Here is an 18396-nt window from a genome sequence, read left to right on the forward strand (position 1 = left end):
GATTTGTTGCTATTAGGGGAAAAATAAGCCAGCAGTTCCACTGCAGAATTGGTGGTACAGTATAATTTTGCATCGCATTATCACATGTAACAACAGTGCTGATTTTTCTGAAATAAGCAGTTTGGCATCAATGGCAAGCTCAACTGAAAAATACTGTCATCTCCACTAGTTATACTTATGGGTTTTTTTTAAATAAAGATTCGAGTGATCATTGTATTACTATTCAATTTAAGAAAAAACGGAATCCTACCTGCTGTCTTCTATTAGAAATGTCAGTACAGGCTTGTGAGCAGCACTCCATGCACACATTGAAGTAAATGTGCTTCTCCTCCCCCCTCTACTACAAGGCTGTTACTATAATCACAGTTGTCTGTTGTACTGCTTAGTGCAGGATAACTCAGGCACAGAGCAAACAAGCGGTATAGAATAAACAGACTAATAGGATTTCATTTATTTAGTATAGAAGGGAAAACAACATTAAATAGAATCAAGCTGGCCCAGAATGAACTCATTAGGTCACTGATGTGGTAGGATACAGATTCTCCAATTCTTTTCACGAGTTCCTGCTCTGTCAGGGAACAGCTGAACAGTTCAGGCCTAAGGAAAGATGGCAACTTTCACTCTTCGATCACCATCTAGTGGCTAGCTAACAGCATTGGCAGACCCCAAGAAGAGATTAGCCCTCTTGATAAAGACATGGTATGGATCAGAACCTATCTGCAGAAAATTAACTTACAAAATGGGGAGCAAAAATAGAGATACTACTTAAAAATATGAAGGAGAAATATTAAATTTATCATGAGAAAGGGATCTGTGATACGTAAAGGCTCTTTCAAATGCTCCAATGTTTAAAAATAATTTTCTATTTAAAAAAAATTCAGATTTATAAAATAGAACTTTACAATGTTATTAATGGAACTTCCAATTATTTACTGAATATTATATTAACTAATAGCATTACTGAAACCTAAAATAGGCACTTTTTAAATAAACCTTATATCTTTTATATTCCTATGAATTTTAGCAAGGTCAGCAGCAGGGATGCTACAACTGGCCTCAGCACCCCCAGACCAGACATTAGGAAGGGTGGGGGGGTGGGAGAGAGAGATGGTGGAAACATCCAGGGCTCCCCATTCCTGCTCCCAATCCAGTGACATATGCTGGAAAGCATGCATGTGGTCAGGATCCATCTTGGCTGTAATGGCTTCTCCCCCCCAAACAATAATAGCCTGCCAAAATTGTGTTGTTTTGAGTACGAACAATAGCCACTTGGTGGAATCATACCCCACCATGCATCAGCGTCTTTAGAGAGGAATAAATTGGAGAAAAGTAAATAATTTTCCTGGTTTTCTCATCTGCAATTGTTCATATTTTCTATTAACTCTCACTTATGTTCCATCTTTCTTTCAAATTCACACATGTTTAATAGTTCATGTTTCTAAGCACAGAAATGATCGATGCAATGGAGGTAATTAAGACAGTGGTAATCAGAAAAATGCAAGATGAGAGAAAAAAATCATATAGTTTCCTTTAAACAAATGGATTGTAAACTAATATTTGACTTTCATTATAGTTTTACATAGGATCATGAGATAAAGCAGTTACCATTTTAAAAAAAACAAGTTTAATTTTGGTTAATTTTTAAAAGCTTTATTAATACAAATAACGTTAAATTTGCTTATGTTGACCCCTGGCAAAATGACAAGCAAAGTCATATTGGTTTTTACATTTGCATCCACATATGTTACACTGAAATGGGTTCTCATAACCATGGCACCCCATGTGAATAGTGTAAAGGATATTGTCTGCAAAATACATGTCACAGTGTTGGCAGTGATGCAGAAGCTGGGGATCCTGGACTTGAATTGGAGGAGCAGGGGTGCTAGGTTGGCTGTTCGTCATGCAGGGTGAGCTCATGTGAGCACTGCGCTCACTATTGGGGCCTGCCACAGGACTGAAGTGTCTCTGATTATGCATAGGATGTCTATCAGGGCTAGCATTGGATGAGCTTTGAGCCACACTAGAAACTACAGTGGTAACTATTGGTGCTATAGACTGTGGTATCACATATGGTTTTTCATCCCTGCATGTTACCACATCAGAAGATGCTGGAGCTTGGTCATCATGTGCAAGGCTGGAAAGCTGGCCAGCTAAGGCAGAAAGCTGGTTTAATGGATTATCCACCATTATGTCCTGTACATCCCTCGAGATTCCACTAGTCTGTGCTTTTGTCAGACCCTCATAAGATTCAGCTGAGATGTTGTGAGAAAACTCATCAAGGTAATCTGTCTTCTGCACCAACATGGGAGGAGGACTGAAATTAATCAGAGGTCTTCTTCCATAACTCAGGGAGTAGCTGGACTTTTTCTGCAAAATTCCCATCATTCTCTTATTGGTCAGTGATGTCCTGCGTCCTTTCAGAGGAAGTAGTTTATGCCTGCGTCTGCGATGGTGGGACAAATTACTTTGATCACTGCAGCGGAAGGAGCAAAGCTCACATTTATATGGTTTTTCACCTCTATGTGAGCGCATGTGTGCTTCGAGGTGACGCTCATAAGCTGAAGCAAATGGACAGAGATGGCATCTGTGGGGCTTCTCACCTGCATCAGAAAGAATAGATCAGTAAAGTTTGCCTATTTTTCCTCTCCATTTAAAAACTTATTTTTGTATTATCTTTCAGATTTTGCTTAAGGTATCCTCCAAAGAATCTTTCGTCTGGTGGGAAATGAATACAAATACCACTCAGCTCCCCAAATGGTTCAGTGGGTATCTGATACTGAGTCAAGCAGACCAAAGCTTCCAGGATTGATCCCTTGTTTGTGCTGAGTTGGCTGATCTCAGCTGGGGCAGTATAAATGACCTTTGTGCTGCTGGGCTAAGAAGGAAGAAAGAAAATAAAATGGCCAGGATTACCACTCTTCATTGTTATCCAGTGACCCATGCTGGGAAGTGCAAGTATATGGACATGTAAAGAGAGGGCCAGTCAGCTGGTCAACATGACCTGACTAGGCTAATACTTGGATGAGATGTGATTCCATGGGTACCTATGGAATTGCACTCTAGCAGAATCACTATTTGGGAAAGAAAAAGGGAAAAATGCAAAAATCTGCACTTAATCTTATGACAGGTAATATACATATCAGTGTGAACAGCACATCAACAGTGTAACCTCCTGCTTTAACCAGGACATTTTTCATTTGTAATGATCTCGTCCTAGTAGCCCAATCAAAAATTTATTCATCACACGTGACTACCAGAGTATCAATTTGTACCATTCAAAAACTATAGTCCCATGACCAGAGAGTGTGTAAAAAGGAATATTGCTACTGCTATCACATTATATAGAACTCAATTTTGAGCAGGTAATGTGCACCAAATTAAAAGAATCAATTATGTCCCATAATAGCAATACTGAATAAACAGTTATTTTTCACAATAAAATCACACTTAGCATCTAATTGCGCACATAGTTTTGGATAAAAATAAATTCTTATCCAATAAGTTGAGAGAATTGCTGAGCAGGGAAAATAAGTACTTGTACTGCATCTAATCTGTAAGTAATCAGTTATTTTAAAATATTCATAATTTACAACTCCGTATGCCCTACACTTCAGTAAACAGCATAGTACGGATCCCTTCAGAAAATGTCTTCTTCCCATCACTGGTGTCACTACGATCATGAACAGTTCCTTTCCTCTTCCCCCAGTATCCATTGAGGTTTTCTAAAAGAAATGGAAATGAAGAGAAAGGAAGGATCTGCGGAAGCAATCATTTTGTGGTACCAATAATAGGAAACCACATATACCAAAGGGGTACCTGCTCAGCTGAAACTACCTGCTCCCCATTTTACCAAAGGGAGACATATAGTAATAATTAACTGTGACAATTTAAAAACAAGACATTTTTAAAAATGACAATATATCTAAGAGCAAGTACCTACTCTTATGGCTTCCTTTTTTTGGTTAAAAAAGGGGCATTTTATCCCATTTAAAATGGATAATTTTTTGTTTGGCTATGTTACATCACATCCAAAAGGGAAAATTGGCATCTAGGCCTCTGTCAATACCACTAATAGCCATCTATGGAAAAACTCTGCACCCATCATTCAGTGGAGATTCAATGCTCTCCAGTAACTCAAAAATATAATCTATTCCTACTGTAATGAATTCTGGGTAAGATGACACCCCGTCAGCTTGCATTTCCAGACTGAAATATATATTCCAGATTATTTTTGTTGCAAGCCAAAATTTAACATTTTGTGGCATGTTATAAAGCATAAACCCATGAAAATATGCCACCCAGAATGCACTGTACAAAAACAACTATACCCCCTTCTGCAAAAAGAATCTGTAACGTTATCAATGTTGGTTAATATACTGTCTTTTCACCTCTGGAAAGCAGAGTGCATTCAAGCCAGATTGAATGAACTAGCTAGTCTTATGTAAAGTGAATTAATGCAGTCTCAATCCAGTTGCTAGTTAGTGTGAATCTGCTCTGCACTTAAATCAGAGTATCATTCAGAGACTCCATAAGACGTGATACGTAAATAGCATAATTCAGGAACATTAAAATTCATTCAAAATAGAGAATTTGGTGTAAACTAAACTTTTAAAAAATTGTTCTTTTAAATTTAAGTAGGATTTTTGAAAACAGCTTGGCCAACATCAAGGTTGCTTTTAAAATTCAACTATTAAAAAAGGTACAGTTAGCCTCTACATTTTAAATTGTTTTTCAGCATTTTGTTTTCACAGTAAAATGTTTTATCAACAGGGATGTTAGCTGGGAGGAAATACTAAATTCAGCAATTTGAAGGATTTGATGTAGGATGTTTCAGGGCCTTATATCAACTGCATGTTGATATAGACTCACTATTTGATATAACCAGTTCTCTGATGAGCTCAAACGCTGCAACTCAATAGTTGGTGCTTAATTGTGTAAGCTAATCTGCTGTACAGTCTATTACCTGTGTGCATTCTGGTATGCTCCATCAGTCGTGCTATCCCTTTGCTAGCATAGTTACAGTACTGACACTTCAGCTTTCCATCAGCTGTTCTTTCTGGCCCTTCTCCTATCATCCCAGAGCCATCATCAAGAGAAACTTCAACCGAAGCATGGTGGATTCCATTTTGATGATTTTCTGTCCCAGCTGCCAATAAAAATCTACAAAGTGAGCAAGACTAACAAACATTTTTGGAAGAATTATTGACAAACAATTTTACAAATTTTAAAAAGTAGTCCAAAATATGATTACAAATAAAAAAAGCAATACTAATGGACCATAGAATCATTAAACAGTGATACCTGATGTACACTGTACATCACACACACACACACACAAATATAAAAACACAAGACTATAAAGAACCAAGGCCAACGTTGAGGTTTTCACGAAAAAATGGACGGAATTACAGAAAACAATTCCCGACACTGACAAAAATCCTGGGAAATTCCTTAATGATATGTAACAAAAATGTCACAATAAACCGGTGGGAATAACTATAAAATGGACAACTTGCATTGATATAGTGCTATTAACAGAAAAAAATCAGGGTGCTTCACTGAGGTGTAATCAGACAAAAATTGACACCAAGCCAAAGGAGGAGACATTAGAGGGATGACCAAAAGCTTTGTCAAAGAAATGGGTTTTAAGAAGGATCTTAAAGGAGATGGGGGAAGATGATGCCACCAAGGGGCAGCATGTAGATGAGGGGAGGGGAAGAGAGAGAGAGAGCGAGCAAGCGAGATAGATGGAGAGAACACAATAGCGCCTTTCACAACCTCAGGACGTCCCAAAGGACTTTACAGCCAATGAAGTACTTTTGAAGTGTAGTCACTGTAATGTAGGAACCACGGCAGTCAATTTGCACAGAGCAAGGCCCTACAAACAGCAATGAGATAAATAACCAGTTAATCTGTTTTATCCCTCAACCAACATCACTAAATGTTGGCCAGGACACCAGGGAAAACTCCCCCACTCTTAAAATAGTGCCATGGAATCTTTTACATCTATCCGAGAGGGCATACGGGGCTTCGGTTTAACGTCTCATCCGAATGACGGCACCTCCGACAGTGCAGCACTCCCTCAGTACTAAACTGAAGTGTCAGCCTACATGATGTGCTCAAGTCCCTGGAGTGGAACTTGAACTCAACCTCCTGACTCACAGGCAAGAGTGCTGCCACTGAGCCATGGCAAACATTTGGAGGTGGCCAAGGATAGATCCTTGGAGGAATGGAGAGGTAACAGTCAGGGCAGGAAGAGATGCCATTGCTGGAGATGCTCTGGTTACGATTGGATATGTAACAGTGGAACCAAACTGGACAGTCGAGGAGAGGCATTGGAGGAGGATGTTGTGGTTGCCTGTGTCAAAGGCTGCAGCAAGGTCGAGGAGGACAAGGAGGGATCAGTGTGTCGTTTGTGGCTGATTAGGACTGTGGGAGGGGCGGAAACCTGATTGAAGAAATTCACACATAATGGAGTTGTGAGAAAGATGTGCACTGGATTTGGGAGGTGACAACACATGCAAGAACATTGGAGAGGAAAGGAAGGTTGGAAATGGGGCGTTAGTTTGCCAGGACAAAGGAGTTGAGGGTGGGACTTCGGAGGAGGGTGATGACAGCAGTTTTGAAAGGGAGGATGACAGTACCCAAGGAGAGAATACCATTTGCAGTGACGAATTGTGGAATGCAATTCCCTAGTAAAAATCCCAAAATTCAAGTAATGAAAAGTAATTTGACTTAAATCAACCATTATAAAATATTGGCCCTGTCTTTCACTAATCTTTCAATATACTAAAAGCTCTCATAATATTATCTTCAATCATTTGCTTCTTCAACATGCTTAGTTTTTTTGAAATAATTTTAAAAAAAAACACAACTCCTTAATGCCTCAGTGGCCAAAGGCACTGAACCATACAAACCACATAGGTCTCAAGGTTCAATCGTGGTCTGTTCTGGTAGTGGGGATGCAATAACTGACCAGGGTGACTATTTCTGATCACTGTTCAGGAATCTGCATATGAATATTACACAAGGACAACTAGAAATTTGGCTGTAGTCGAACAGCAAAGCTCATTGTCCAGATTCACACATGAAGAATAGCCATGAGTGAAGTACTGAAAGGCTGCCAGAACTCATGGAACTATACCACACTATAAGGCCATTAATTCCAGGAGAACAAGAGAAAATCAGAAGAAGAAATGTGCATATTCATGTTAAACAATACACATTAAAATGTACTTCAGAGAAATACTACAATGTCAACTGCATTTGAAAATTCATGGTTTCTTCATAGAAAGTACGTTTTTACATGCGACAGATATATTGACTATGTACAAATCATTTAATTATTAATTTATGGACCATTTAAATTGGTTAAAAGATAATTCTTCTAAATTGCAGGAACTCAAAGACAGGTATTAATAGCATATTGGCTATATTTTACTCCATGTCAATCAGGCATGAGAAAGTTGCATAAACTAGGAATGCTGACATATTTAAGTGTCATAAAACTCTGTCAGCATGTTAAGACACATCCACTTTTCACTGAGCTTCCCCCCCCCCCCGCCCCTTGAGATTCAATGATTCCAAGGATTACAAAATGCATGAATAAGTTTGCATTTTAATTTCTTCCAAGCACTGCATCTGTCAAATGACAGAAAAATTCAGTGTAAGAGTATGAGTTTTTTTTTAAATGACCATCATGCACAAAGATTCTTGGAAATTTGTTATATGCCTGAAGTAAAAACTGACCGATCAAGGTTTCCTCTCAGTTTAGGGAATTATCAGAACCCTCTGATTTGCTAAATGTCGTTTGTCTTCAATTTTGAAGCAGATATTTCAATCTTGGATATTAACATCTTGAATATAATACGGTAGGGACAGCATGTTGGATAATTGTTTTAGCAGTTAAATTCCCTTGGAAGTTAGTATTCTGTATAATTTAGCAAACTGAACATTTCCTTACCAGGCTGAAGTAATTCTGGTTCCTTTTCATTACAAACTGAACCAGAAATCATGTTTACATGCTGCGTTTGATGAGTGAGATATTCTTGGAAATCCTTGACAAAGTCTACAGAATCAGTTCTCTTTTCTCGCATATTCTTACTCTTGATTGAAGCTCCTTTAATTCCTTAAGAAAAAAAATTCCAATATTAAGTGTTCCATATCCACGATGTATTATGCAACAACAGCATAGACTTGCATTTTTCAGATCTGAATATAGTCTCAAAAATGTTCTATTTTATTAAATCAGCCAAAGTCCAAAGTAAATTTCTCAATCATTAATTTTTCCTCCCTTTTCTGATTCTACCACATTTAACATTTTTTTTCTTTTGCTCCTCCCTCCTCCAAGGAATGAGCCAAATTCTGAAAATTGCAAATAGAGTATCAAGTTACAAACTGTAGTTTTTAAATTAAAGTTTCAGTTATGCTACATTATTGATTTACAGCCAGCAGTACCTGATTTACACTGCCTGGCTGCAAATTATATTCTTTTTCTCCGCTGGTAAATTTTAATGGTTTTGAGAACGCAATGGGAACATCTCCATTCGCAAAATATTTTTAAAACTTGCACAGAGCTTATTCAAAGTGCCCAAGTGGTCAAATGGATTCTCCCTAAGCACTTTTTAAAACCAGGCTTATCACCATCTAGGAGCTATACTTTAAGTGGTGACAAACCCAAGTAGGCTGTCACTTTTGTATCACTGTACAACAACAACTTGCATTTATATAGCACCTTTAACGTAGTAAAGCATCCCAAGGTGCTTCACAGGAGCGATTATCAAACAAAATTTGACACTGAGCCACATACTGAGATATTAGGACAGGCGCGGTAGGTTTCAAGGAGTGTCTTAAAAGGAGAGAGAGTGAGTTAGAGAGGCAGAGAGGTTTAGGGAGGGAATTCCTGAGCTTAGGGCCTAGACAGCTGATGGCATGGTCAGCAATGGTGGAGTGATTAAAATCGGGGATGCTTAAGAGGCAAGCAATGGAGGGGCGCAGAGATCTTGGAGGGTTGTAGGGCTGGAGAAAGTTACAGAGATAGTGAGGTAGCGAGGTCATGAAGAGATTTGAAAACAAGGATGAGAATTTTTAAAATCGAGGCGTTCCCAGACCGGGAGCCAACATAGGTCAGTGAGCACAGGGGTGACAGATGAAACGGGACTTGATGCGAGTTAGGATACGTGCAGCAGAGTTTTGGATGAGCTCAAGAGGGTGGAAGATGGGAGGCCAGCCAAGAGAGCATTGGAATAGTCATGTCTAGAGGAAACATAGGGAAAGATAAGAATTTCAGCTGCAGGTGAGCAGAGGCAGAAATTACTTTGCTGTAACACAAATGAGACAATATAACTGCACCTTATTAACTAAAATGTTTCTCAAAATTTACCATACAATTATTTTGGGAAATATTTTATTCCTTTGTAGAATACAGTGAAATACAATTGAAACACAGTAATGTATAATAAATTGCAGCACAATACTGTGATTCGCTCCAGGAAATCAGATCAAGAATTATTTACGCAATTCTACTTCATGAATTAATATCACTGCACTCAGTCTCATCAATTTTCTTTGTTTAGGAGGGGACTTTTTTTAAAAAAGAGAAATTATTTGAAGGATAGAAGATTGCTAATCTTACTAGTCATTATATTCAGTTAGCTGCAAACCCTCATAAAAGCTGGAGTGCCTTCCTAGATGCAGATCTGTGCCTTTGAAATACAGTAAACAATGTCTGGCTATGCTGTGGAGGTCCAGGAAATGTTTTTGTATCTGTGTCCTCAGTTTAATCAGCTTCATGGCTGGTGTAAGCAGTAGTACCAGTGACATCCTCTGTTGTCATTTCACCTCAATTCAAAATGTACCAGCAAGATACAAATTCACATTCATAAAGATAGTCAGCATTACCACCTCACTGGATTGCCTCCCTCCTCATTCACACATCAATTATACAGATTAATTACCACGGTCTTCTTGTTCCCTGGTGTATCTGTAGGCAGATCACAATTAAAATCCAGGAAATGTATTGTGCAATTCAATCAACCCCTGAAATATCAGTTAGTCACGTTATCCAAGCAGCATTTACTCAAACTCTGGCATAGGTGGAATCACCTGTTGCATAGCAAAAGGCCACACCTAATAACTATAGTACATTGCATATACACAAAAGCAGGACAGCAAGCACACTCAGTGTGCAGTTACACCAAGAGATAGATGAATGAAACAACACCGCCTCATCCCAAATCACTGCCAGATACTAGATAGCTTGAGTAGTACAATAGAGTAAACAGAAAAGAAAATCCATTCTAGGTGATTTGCTGCAACAATATAGGGTTGCAGTAATGGGGTGAGGGGGGGCATGGTCAAGAGAAACAGTGCAATGCATGAATTGTAATTTTGATTTCAAAGTCATTAGGAATTGTGTTGAGACTGCCCAAACTTATGTCACACAGGAGCCTTGCATACAGCAAGTAGGAGACTTTCACTCCATCAGTCTGGGCTCAATTTGAACCTAGGCCTTGGAAGCAAAAGGCTAGAGTGTTAACTCATCATACCATCAAATCTATCACCTTTTGAGTTCTTACTTTTGTTCTTGTGCCTATTAGCCCTGCACTCATGTCATTATCTTTCTTATTTTCAACCTCCTCTTTCCATGATTAAAAAACCACATCTAACAGATCTATGGATGAAAATCCAATTGACTTTAGGGCCTAGGCAAGTATACTGTGTATAGACAGGCCCTACCAAAACCATGGTCTTTTCTAGTCAGAAATATAGAACAAGAGTCTTAAATAACTCCCATTGGCAATTTGAATTATACTGAATGTACTGGAGCCGTAACATGTTCAAAGTAGAGGTCTCATGATTTTTCATTTTTCTTGTCACTTTTTTCTAAATTCCTAATTCTCCTCAGTAACTCCACACTCATTTTTGATTTGAACTTCCTGTTTAGAGTCAATGGTCAATTTTTCCACAAGAAATTAATACATATTCTTTTCATCTACTGAAAACTTAGGTGAACTTTAGTACCCATCTGGGACATGGAAATTAATTCTTTCCAATACTACTTACAGTTTACAAAGTAGTTTACAAACTATGTAAACACCACACAAAACATCTGAACTAACAATGTAATATATTTTCTGTTACTTTAGTTTTAGTACAAATCTGGATTTAGTTTACTGCTTAATTTTCATGTAGCTCGACCAGTATACAAAAACCATCATCCGAAAACATCAGATTCCACATGTACGCTGAGGACACCCAGCACTACCTCACAACCACCTCTCTCGACCCCTCCACTGTCTCCCATTTGTCAAGTTGCTTGTCTGACATCCATCAGACGAGCAAAAATTTCCTCCAACCAAATGTTGGGAAGACCGAAGCCATTGTCTTTGGTCCCCACCGCAAACTCCGTTCCCTAGCCACCGACTCCATCCCTCTCCCCGGCCACTGTCTGAGGCTGAATCAGACCGTTCGCAACCTTGGAGTCCTATTTGACCCTGAGATGAGCTTCTGACCACATATCCGCTCCATTACCAAGACCGCCCACTTCCACCTCCATATCATCTCCCATCTTCGCCCCTGCCTCAGCTCATCTGCTGCTGAAACCCTCATCCATGCCTTTGTTACTTCCAGACTGGAATATTCCAATGGGCTCCTGGCTGGCCGCCTGCCTATCTTCCACCCTCCATAAACTTGAGCTAATCCAAAATTCTGCTGCCCGTATTCTAACTCGCACCAAGTCCCATTCTCCCATCACCCCTGTGTTTGCTGACCTACATTGGCCAGGAACGCTATGATTTTAAAATTTTCATCCTTGTTTTCAAATCCCTCCATGACCTCGCCCCTCCCTATTTCTGTTACCTCCTCCAGCTCTACAACCCTCCGAGATCTCTGCACTCCTCCAATTCTTGCCTCTTGCGCATCCCCGATTTTCATCGCTCCACTGTTGGCGGCTATGCCTTCAGCTGCCTTGGCCCTAAGCTCTGGAATTCCCTCCCTAAACCCCTCTGCCTCTCTATCTCTCCTCCTCTAAATCTACCTCTTTGACCAAGCTTTTGGTCACCTGTCCTAATACCTCATGTGGCTCGGTGTCAAATTTTGTTTGATAATCGCTCCTGTGAAGTGCCTTGGGACGTTTTACTACATTAAAGGCACTATATAAATGCAAGTTGTTGTTGTAGGGCTGGTGGAGGTTAGAGATAGGGAGGGGCAAGGCCATGGATGAGAATTTTAGATTCGAGGCACTGCTGGACCAGGAGGCAATATAGGTCAGCAACAAAAGGAGCGATTGGTGAAAGGGATTTGGTGCAAGTTAGGATATGAGCAAGAGAGTTTTGGATGAGCTCAAGTTTACAGAGGGTGGAAGATGGGAAGCTGGCCAGGAGAACATTGGAATAGTCGAGTCTGCAGGTGGTGAGGTAGAGCTCGGTGTCACCAGTCTACACGTAGAATCTGAGGTGTTGTGTTTTCGGAGGATGTCGCCATGGGGCAGCATGTAGATGAGAAATAGGAGGGGGGCAAGGATAGATCCTTGGGGGAACTCCAGAGGTAATGGTGCAGAAATAGTGGGAGAAGTCATTGCAAGAGATTCTCTGGCTATGATAGATAAGAATGGAACCCAGCAAGGGCAGTCCCACGCAGCTGGACAACGAAGGTGAGGCGTTGGAGCAGGATGGTGTGGTCAATCATGTGAAAGGCTGCAGACAGGTAAAGAGGATGAGAAGGGATAGTGCAACACGGTCATAGTCACGTGGGATGTCATTTGTGACTTTGATAAGGACTGTTTCAGTGCTGTAGCATGGGTGGAAACCTGGTTTGAGAGGTTCAAACACAGAGTTGCGGGAAAGATAGGCACGGATTTGGGAGGCAACACCACATTCAATGGCTGCTTTTCTGTATTTGGTTTAGTAATCTTATTAATCCCTGCTAAGCATGTAACTAATACCACACAGCAACTACCAATCAGAAATCCAGCAGTAACTACCATCATCCTTACAGACAGACATGTCACACGGCTAGTAATCAGAGTGTAGATCCAGGAATGGTACTTTATTACAACTTAAAGCAAAGCCTAAACCTTTTGTATTCGTACACTTTTGTTCCAAGCTTCTGGAAACCCACACTGTACAGATCACTTAGTTACCCTTCTTTTTAGTATTAGGCTACTCTACATAATTCAACCTCAATTCTTTTTCCCTTTCCTGGATGGAGTCTTCCTATCTGCATCATCTTTTCCATAAATTTATAGTTTTTTAAAGCAGTACAGACCCTCTCTATTTACTTTATTTTGATCTAAAAGTAAAAAGAAACAGAGCTTCAAAGTTGACCTACAAGTTCTGATTTAAGGAAACTATTAAAAGGCAGATTACACACCTCTGGGTACATGTGAAAAACAGGGGGAAAAAATAAAATGGTAGTCATCACTTCCGAAGATGCCACCTGCTAGAGCAGCAAAATGTCAAGCATTACGTTTTTAAAAAAAAATCATTTTTATAAAAATACCTTTTCATTCTTTTATTCCTCTAATTTCAAATAATTCTGTAATTACATAAAAATTACAACACAAAAACAGATCATTTGGCCTAACCAGTCCTTCACGAGCAGTATCCAATTCCCATGTCCAACCAGGATCACCCTAACCTTTAGGCACTGGCTTAGAGGGTTGTCTGGATGGGAGTGGGATAAATCCCAACCAACAGTGACAGGATTTATTAGTAAGTCAGGTTGGTGGTGTATATAACCTTTTGTAATGTTTCTTGAACAATCCCTGATTTACCCACAATCCAAGCTGAATTATGAATGAAAATGTTCATATTTATAGGGATTACTCCTGTTGTCAAAACTCAATTTAAAATAAAACATCTCAATACCTCCAATTCAAATGAAAGAGGATTTTTTTGCACATATTAGGAACACAAGTAGGCCATTTAGCTCTCCAAGCCTGTTCCACCATTCAGTGAGATCATGGCTGATCTGTGACCTAACTCATATCCCTGCCTTAGCCCCATATCCCTTAATAGCTTTGGTTAACAAAAATCTATCAATGCCAGATTTTAAATTACCAATTGAGCTAGCATTAACTGCCGTTTGCAGAAGAGAGTTCCAAACTTCTACCACCCTTTGCGTGCAGTGTTTCCTAACTTCATTCCTGAAATTTTTAGGCTATGTCCCCTAGTCCTAGACCCGCCTACCAACGGAAATAGTTTCTCTCTATCTACCCTATCAGTTCTCCTTAGTATCTTGAAAACGTCAATCAAATCACCCCTTCATCTTCAAAATTCCTGGGAATACAACCCTAGTTTGTGTAATCTCGCCTTGTAATTTAAACCTTGGAGTCCAGGTATCATTTTAGTAAATCTATGCTGCACTCCCTCCAAGGCCAATAAATCCTTCCTACGGTGCAGTGCCCAGAACTGAACACAATGCTCCAGGTGTGGTCTAACCAGGGCTTTGTATAGCTGTAGCATAACTTCTATCCCCTTATAGTCTAGCCCTCTAGATATAAAGGCCAGCATTCCATTAGCCTTTCCAATTATTTTCTGTACCGGTCCATGACATTTTAATGATCTATGTACATGGATCCCTAAGTCTCTTTGGACCTCCACTGTTTCCAGCTTTTCCCATTTGGAAAGTACTCTGATCTATTCTTTTTAGGTCCAAAGTGGATGATCTCACACTTGCCTACATTGAAATCCATTTGCCATAGTTTTGCCCAGGCACTTAATCTATTAATAGATCTCTCTAATTTTATGCTTCCATCTACACTGCTTACAATGCTGCTTATCTTTGGGTCATCAGACATCTTGGATATGTGGCCCTCTATCCCATCATCTAAGTCGTTAATAAATACAGCAAATAGTTGAGGCCCTAACACAGATCCCTGTGGGACACCACTAGTCACATCCTACCAATTTGAGTACCTGCCCATTATCCCTACTCTCTGTATCCTGGCACTCAGCCAATTTCCTAACCAGGTCAATAATTTGCCCTCAATTCCATGAGCTTCAACTTTAGCTAACAATCTCTTATGAGTGACTTTATCGAATGCCTTCTGGAAGTCCATTTAAATAACATCCATAGACATTTCCCTGTCCACTATTTTAGTCACCTCTTCAAAAAATTCGATCAGGTTCATCAGACATGAGCTACCCTTTACAGATCCATGCTAGCTCTCTCTGATCAGTTGAAATTTTTCAAGGTGTTCAGTCACTCTATCCTTAATTATGGACTGCTAGTAATTACCCGACAACAGATATTAGGCTAACTGGTCTATAATTCCCTGGTTTCCCTATCTCACCTTTCTTAAATAGCAGCGATGTGCAATTTTCCAATCTAAAAGGAACGGTTCTGAATCAAGAGAACTTTAGAAGATTATAGTTAGGGCTTCTACAATGTTCTCACCTACTTCCTTTAAAATCCTGGGATGGAAGCCATCTGGTCCTGGGGATTTGTCACTCTTTAGTGCCATTATTTTCTTCATTGCTGTTCATTTGCTTATGTTAATTATGGTGAGTCCCCGTCCCTGATTCAAAATTAATTTCCTTGGGGCGTCCGGCATGCTATCCTCTTCCTCTACTGTAAATACTGACGCAAAATAATTACTTAACATGTCCACCATTTCCTTATTTTCAATTACAATATCACCATTATCAGATTTTAACTGTAATAATAGTCACAAAGAAAACCTGCTTCAAGTCTAGTTAATTTTTGCACGTGCCACAAATGATCTATGGCTTTATTTTAAGCCTGAAATCTCCCCAAATACATGCAACCTGTACCGCTACAGAAGTAAATTTAAATCTCTAGAATCACGCAAACTCTTCTTCTCAATCACAACTACTTCCTCTACAGTCACCTTTAGAATACCCCAGGGTTCCATCCTTAGCCCCTTCTTCCTTGCTTAAATTTGTAGGCATAGGGTCAGTTTTCACATGTAAACTGACAGCATGCAGATTACCACTCCACCACTACCCTCGACTCTACAACCAACTCTATTGTCAGACTGTTTGTCTGATAAAGTTGTGGACGAGCCAGCACTCTCTCAAGTGCAACACTAGGAAGACCAGTGATATTATTTTTCTCGTGCTTGAAGCTTCATACCCATTCTATCCCTCCCCCACCCAGCTCCTGTAACCTGTTCAGTTAACCAGGCATTGTATAATCTAGTACTGTTGCAACTCTGAACTGACCTTCAAACCCCATATTTTGTCCATCACCAAGATTGTTTGTTTCCACATCATCTACCTCTGCCCATACCTCAGGCTTATTGCTGCTGAAACCCATATGCTTTTGTTACCTCCATGTTTAACTTCTCCAAAATCCTCCAACAATTGCAGGCTCCAACTCACCAACCTCTTTGCTCCCTGTCCCCCAATGAAATTTACTTCATAATTACCTTCATCTAGGCCTCACTTGATCCTATGCCTGCAACCTCCTCAACTGTAGGTCCCAGCCTGCAGCCTTTGGTCCTCCCTGCCTAATGGTGGCAGAGCCTTCCGCAGTACTGTCCTACTGTCTGGAATTCCCTTCTTTAACCCATTTGCCTTGCCACTTCTACTTGCTACTCACCTTTAAAAACACCTCAAAACCTATCTTTTCAACCATTTTCTTTACTCTTCTATTACAACTCTGTGTCTTGGTGAAGGGAATTGGGACACTTACTAAAGGTGCTATATAAATGCAAGTCACTGCTGTTAACCAGTAGTCTGTGTATCTGTGGTGTTCTTCCTTCCTTTTACATTTTATACACTGGCCCTTTTGTTCATTTTCTGCATCTTTGAGCTAGCTTTTAACGTAAGTGCTTTCACAGGCTACCACAACAATTTATTTGCCCACTTCAGATTTCTGAATGTTGGATGGCTAGGTATGCCTTGCATCTAGTGTTCAAATGGCACAAATTACAGGAAATAAATCAGAGTAATTATTTATCTAATGTACATACATACTACCTGCTATCCGTTCCAAATACAGTACTGTAAATTGGGGGAAGGCAGAGAGGCAGGGACATGGCAGAGCAACTTTCCTTCTGAATTTTCACACTGAAAAGTCGTTAGAAGGGGTTGCAAAAATCTAGGCTTGCCCAACTTTTATAAAACCATGTTTGCTCTCCCCAATCAGTTTATACTTTTCTTTATCCCCGACAATGGATTCAACTAATCTCCACACTACTGAAAAATTCCAGGGCCTATAGTTACTTGGTTTGTTCCCTCCTTTTTTGAATAATGGTTGAATGGCTCGTTCTATTCCCATTGCAGGCCTAATTTTTAGCCTTGTATATACAGAGGTATGTAGGCTGGATTAACTGTTGCACTTTTGCCTCCTCACTGGAAAAAGTGACTTGCCTTCGTTCACTTCTTACCCCTCGGGGACCAAGACGAACGATCGTCCTGGGGATTATCAGTGGCTACAGTTTCATCTCCAACCAGTCGCATTTTTCAAAAGTACAATGTCCCAAATTGTTTTACACATTTAAAATCGGATCAGCTTAAAATGCAGGTCTTCCACGATCGACTCAGTGAAATTATGTGACGGGAGAGTCATCATTTTTTTTTGCCAACAGTTTGAACCACTTCTATCGCTGCTGTTGGGAATTCTCAGTTCTGGTTTTTAAATGGCTCCTGTGGTGACGCCAGGAAATCGGCCTCAACCAACCCCCCGCATCCCGCCCCTCCCTCGCACGCATTGGTCCAACTGTGGAGAACGTAACAGCGGCGCCAACTCCCATTGGTCAGCCGCAACGTCAATCACAGAGCATTAAGCTCCAGGTTCGATTGAATCGGGCCGCGTTATTTTGAAATATCGACAGACAAAAAAATAATTATATAACCAATAAACAAAATTGTTTAAAGAATCGCGGATTCGGTCTCGAGGTTAGATGCGTCATTATCCGTGAACCTAACCGATCCCCCCCCCTCCCCACATCTCGCAAATGCCTCTCACAAGTTTTGATTTCAGCCGAAGGCAGAGGTGTCTCGAGCCGTTTCGGTTACGGGTTTTTTTTTCAAACGAGGGTTCCATCCGGGAGCTGCTGGATTTTGAAGATCAAACCCAGTCGCGGCCACAGGCCGAAAGGGAGACAAGAGAAAGTTTTCCTCCTTCGTACCTTCAGATTAGTTCTATCCACTCGACAGCGGCTTTAAACAGCAAAACATATCGGCTTCTGTGCGTGTAGGTAAAAGTGGCGCTTCGAGACACGAGCGGGCCGGGGTAATGTGCGGGTGGTGATGACTGGGCGGGCGGCGGGTGGGGAAGGAAACGGTCCCTCTCGTTGTTTATTCCTTAGCCGCAGCTCCGAAGACGAGGGAACAAAAGCCCGGCGTCGATGTCACAGTTCAGACGGGGTACAGGCAGCCGGATGGAAGTGACATCAGCGGGCGGGACTGTGGCTTTTCCTCCTAT

General features: G+C 40.4%; 1 protein-coding gene across 3 annotated transcripts; it reads right to left on the reverse strand.

Moving 5' to 3' along the window:
- Window positions 1–1614: 1614 nt before the first annotated feature.
- Window positions 1615–18369, reverse strand: LOC137340061 (zinc finger protein Pegasus-like). 3 transcript variants are annotated; one of them, XM_068002307.1, is made up of 4 exons: window positions 18101–18369; window positions 7964–8128; window positions 4964–5146; window positions 1616–2600 (listed from the first exon to the last, which is right to left on the reverse strand). In XM_068002307.1, exons 2-4 carry the CDS (start codon window positions 8094–8096, stop codon window positions 1669–1671), a joined length of 1248 nt encoding a protein of 415 aa, XP_067858408.1. In that variant the 5' UTR covers window positions 8097–8128; window positions 18101–18369; the 3' UTR covers window positions 1616–1668. The 3 variants fall into 3 exon arrangements, with proteins under 3 accessions (XP_067858410.1, XP_067858409.1, XP_067858408.1); XM_068002309.1 differs by lacking the exon at window positions 18101–18369 and having other exon boundaries at window positions 1615–2600; XM_068002308.1 differs by lacking the exons at window positions 7964–8128; window positions 18101–18369 and adding an exon at window positions 3608–3722 and having other exon boundaries at window positions 1615–2600; window positions 4964–5053.
- Window positions 18370–18396: the final 27 nt, after the last annotated feature.

The sequence above is a fragment of the Heptranchias perlo genome, chromosome 21, assembly GCF_035084215.1.
Source record: "Heptranchias perlo isolate sHepPer1 chromosome 21, sHepPer1.hap1, whole genome shotgun sequence".
Classification (NCBI taxonomy): Eukaryota; Metazoa; Chordata; class Chondrichthyes; order Hexanchiformes; family Hexanchidae; genus Heptranchias; species Heptranchias perlo.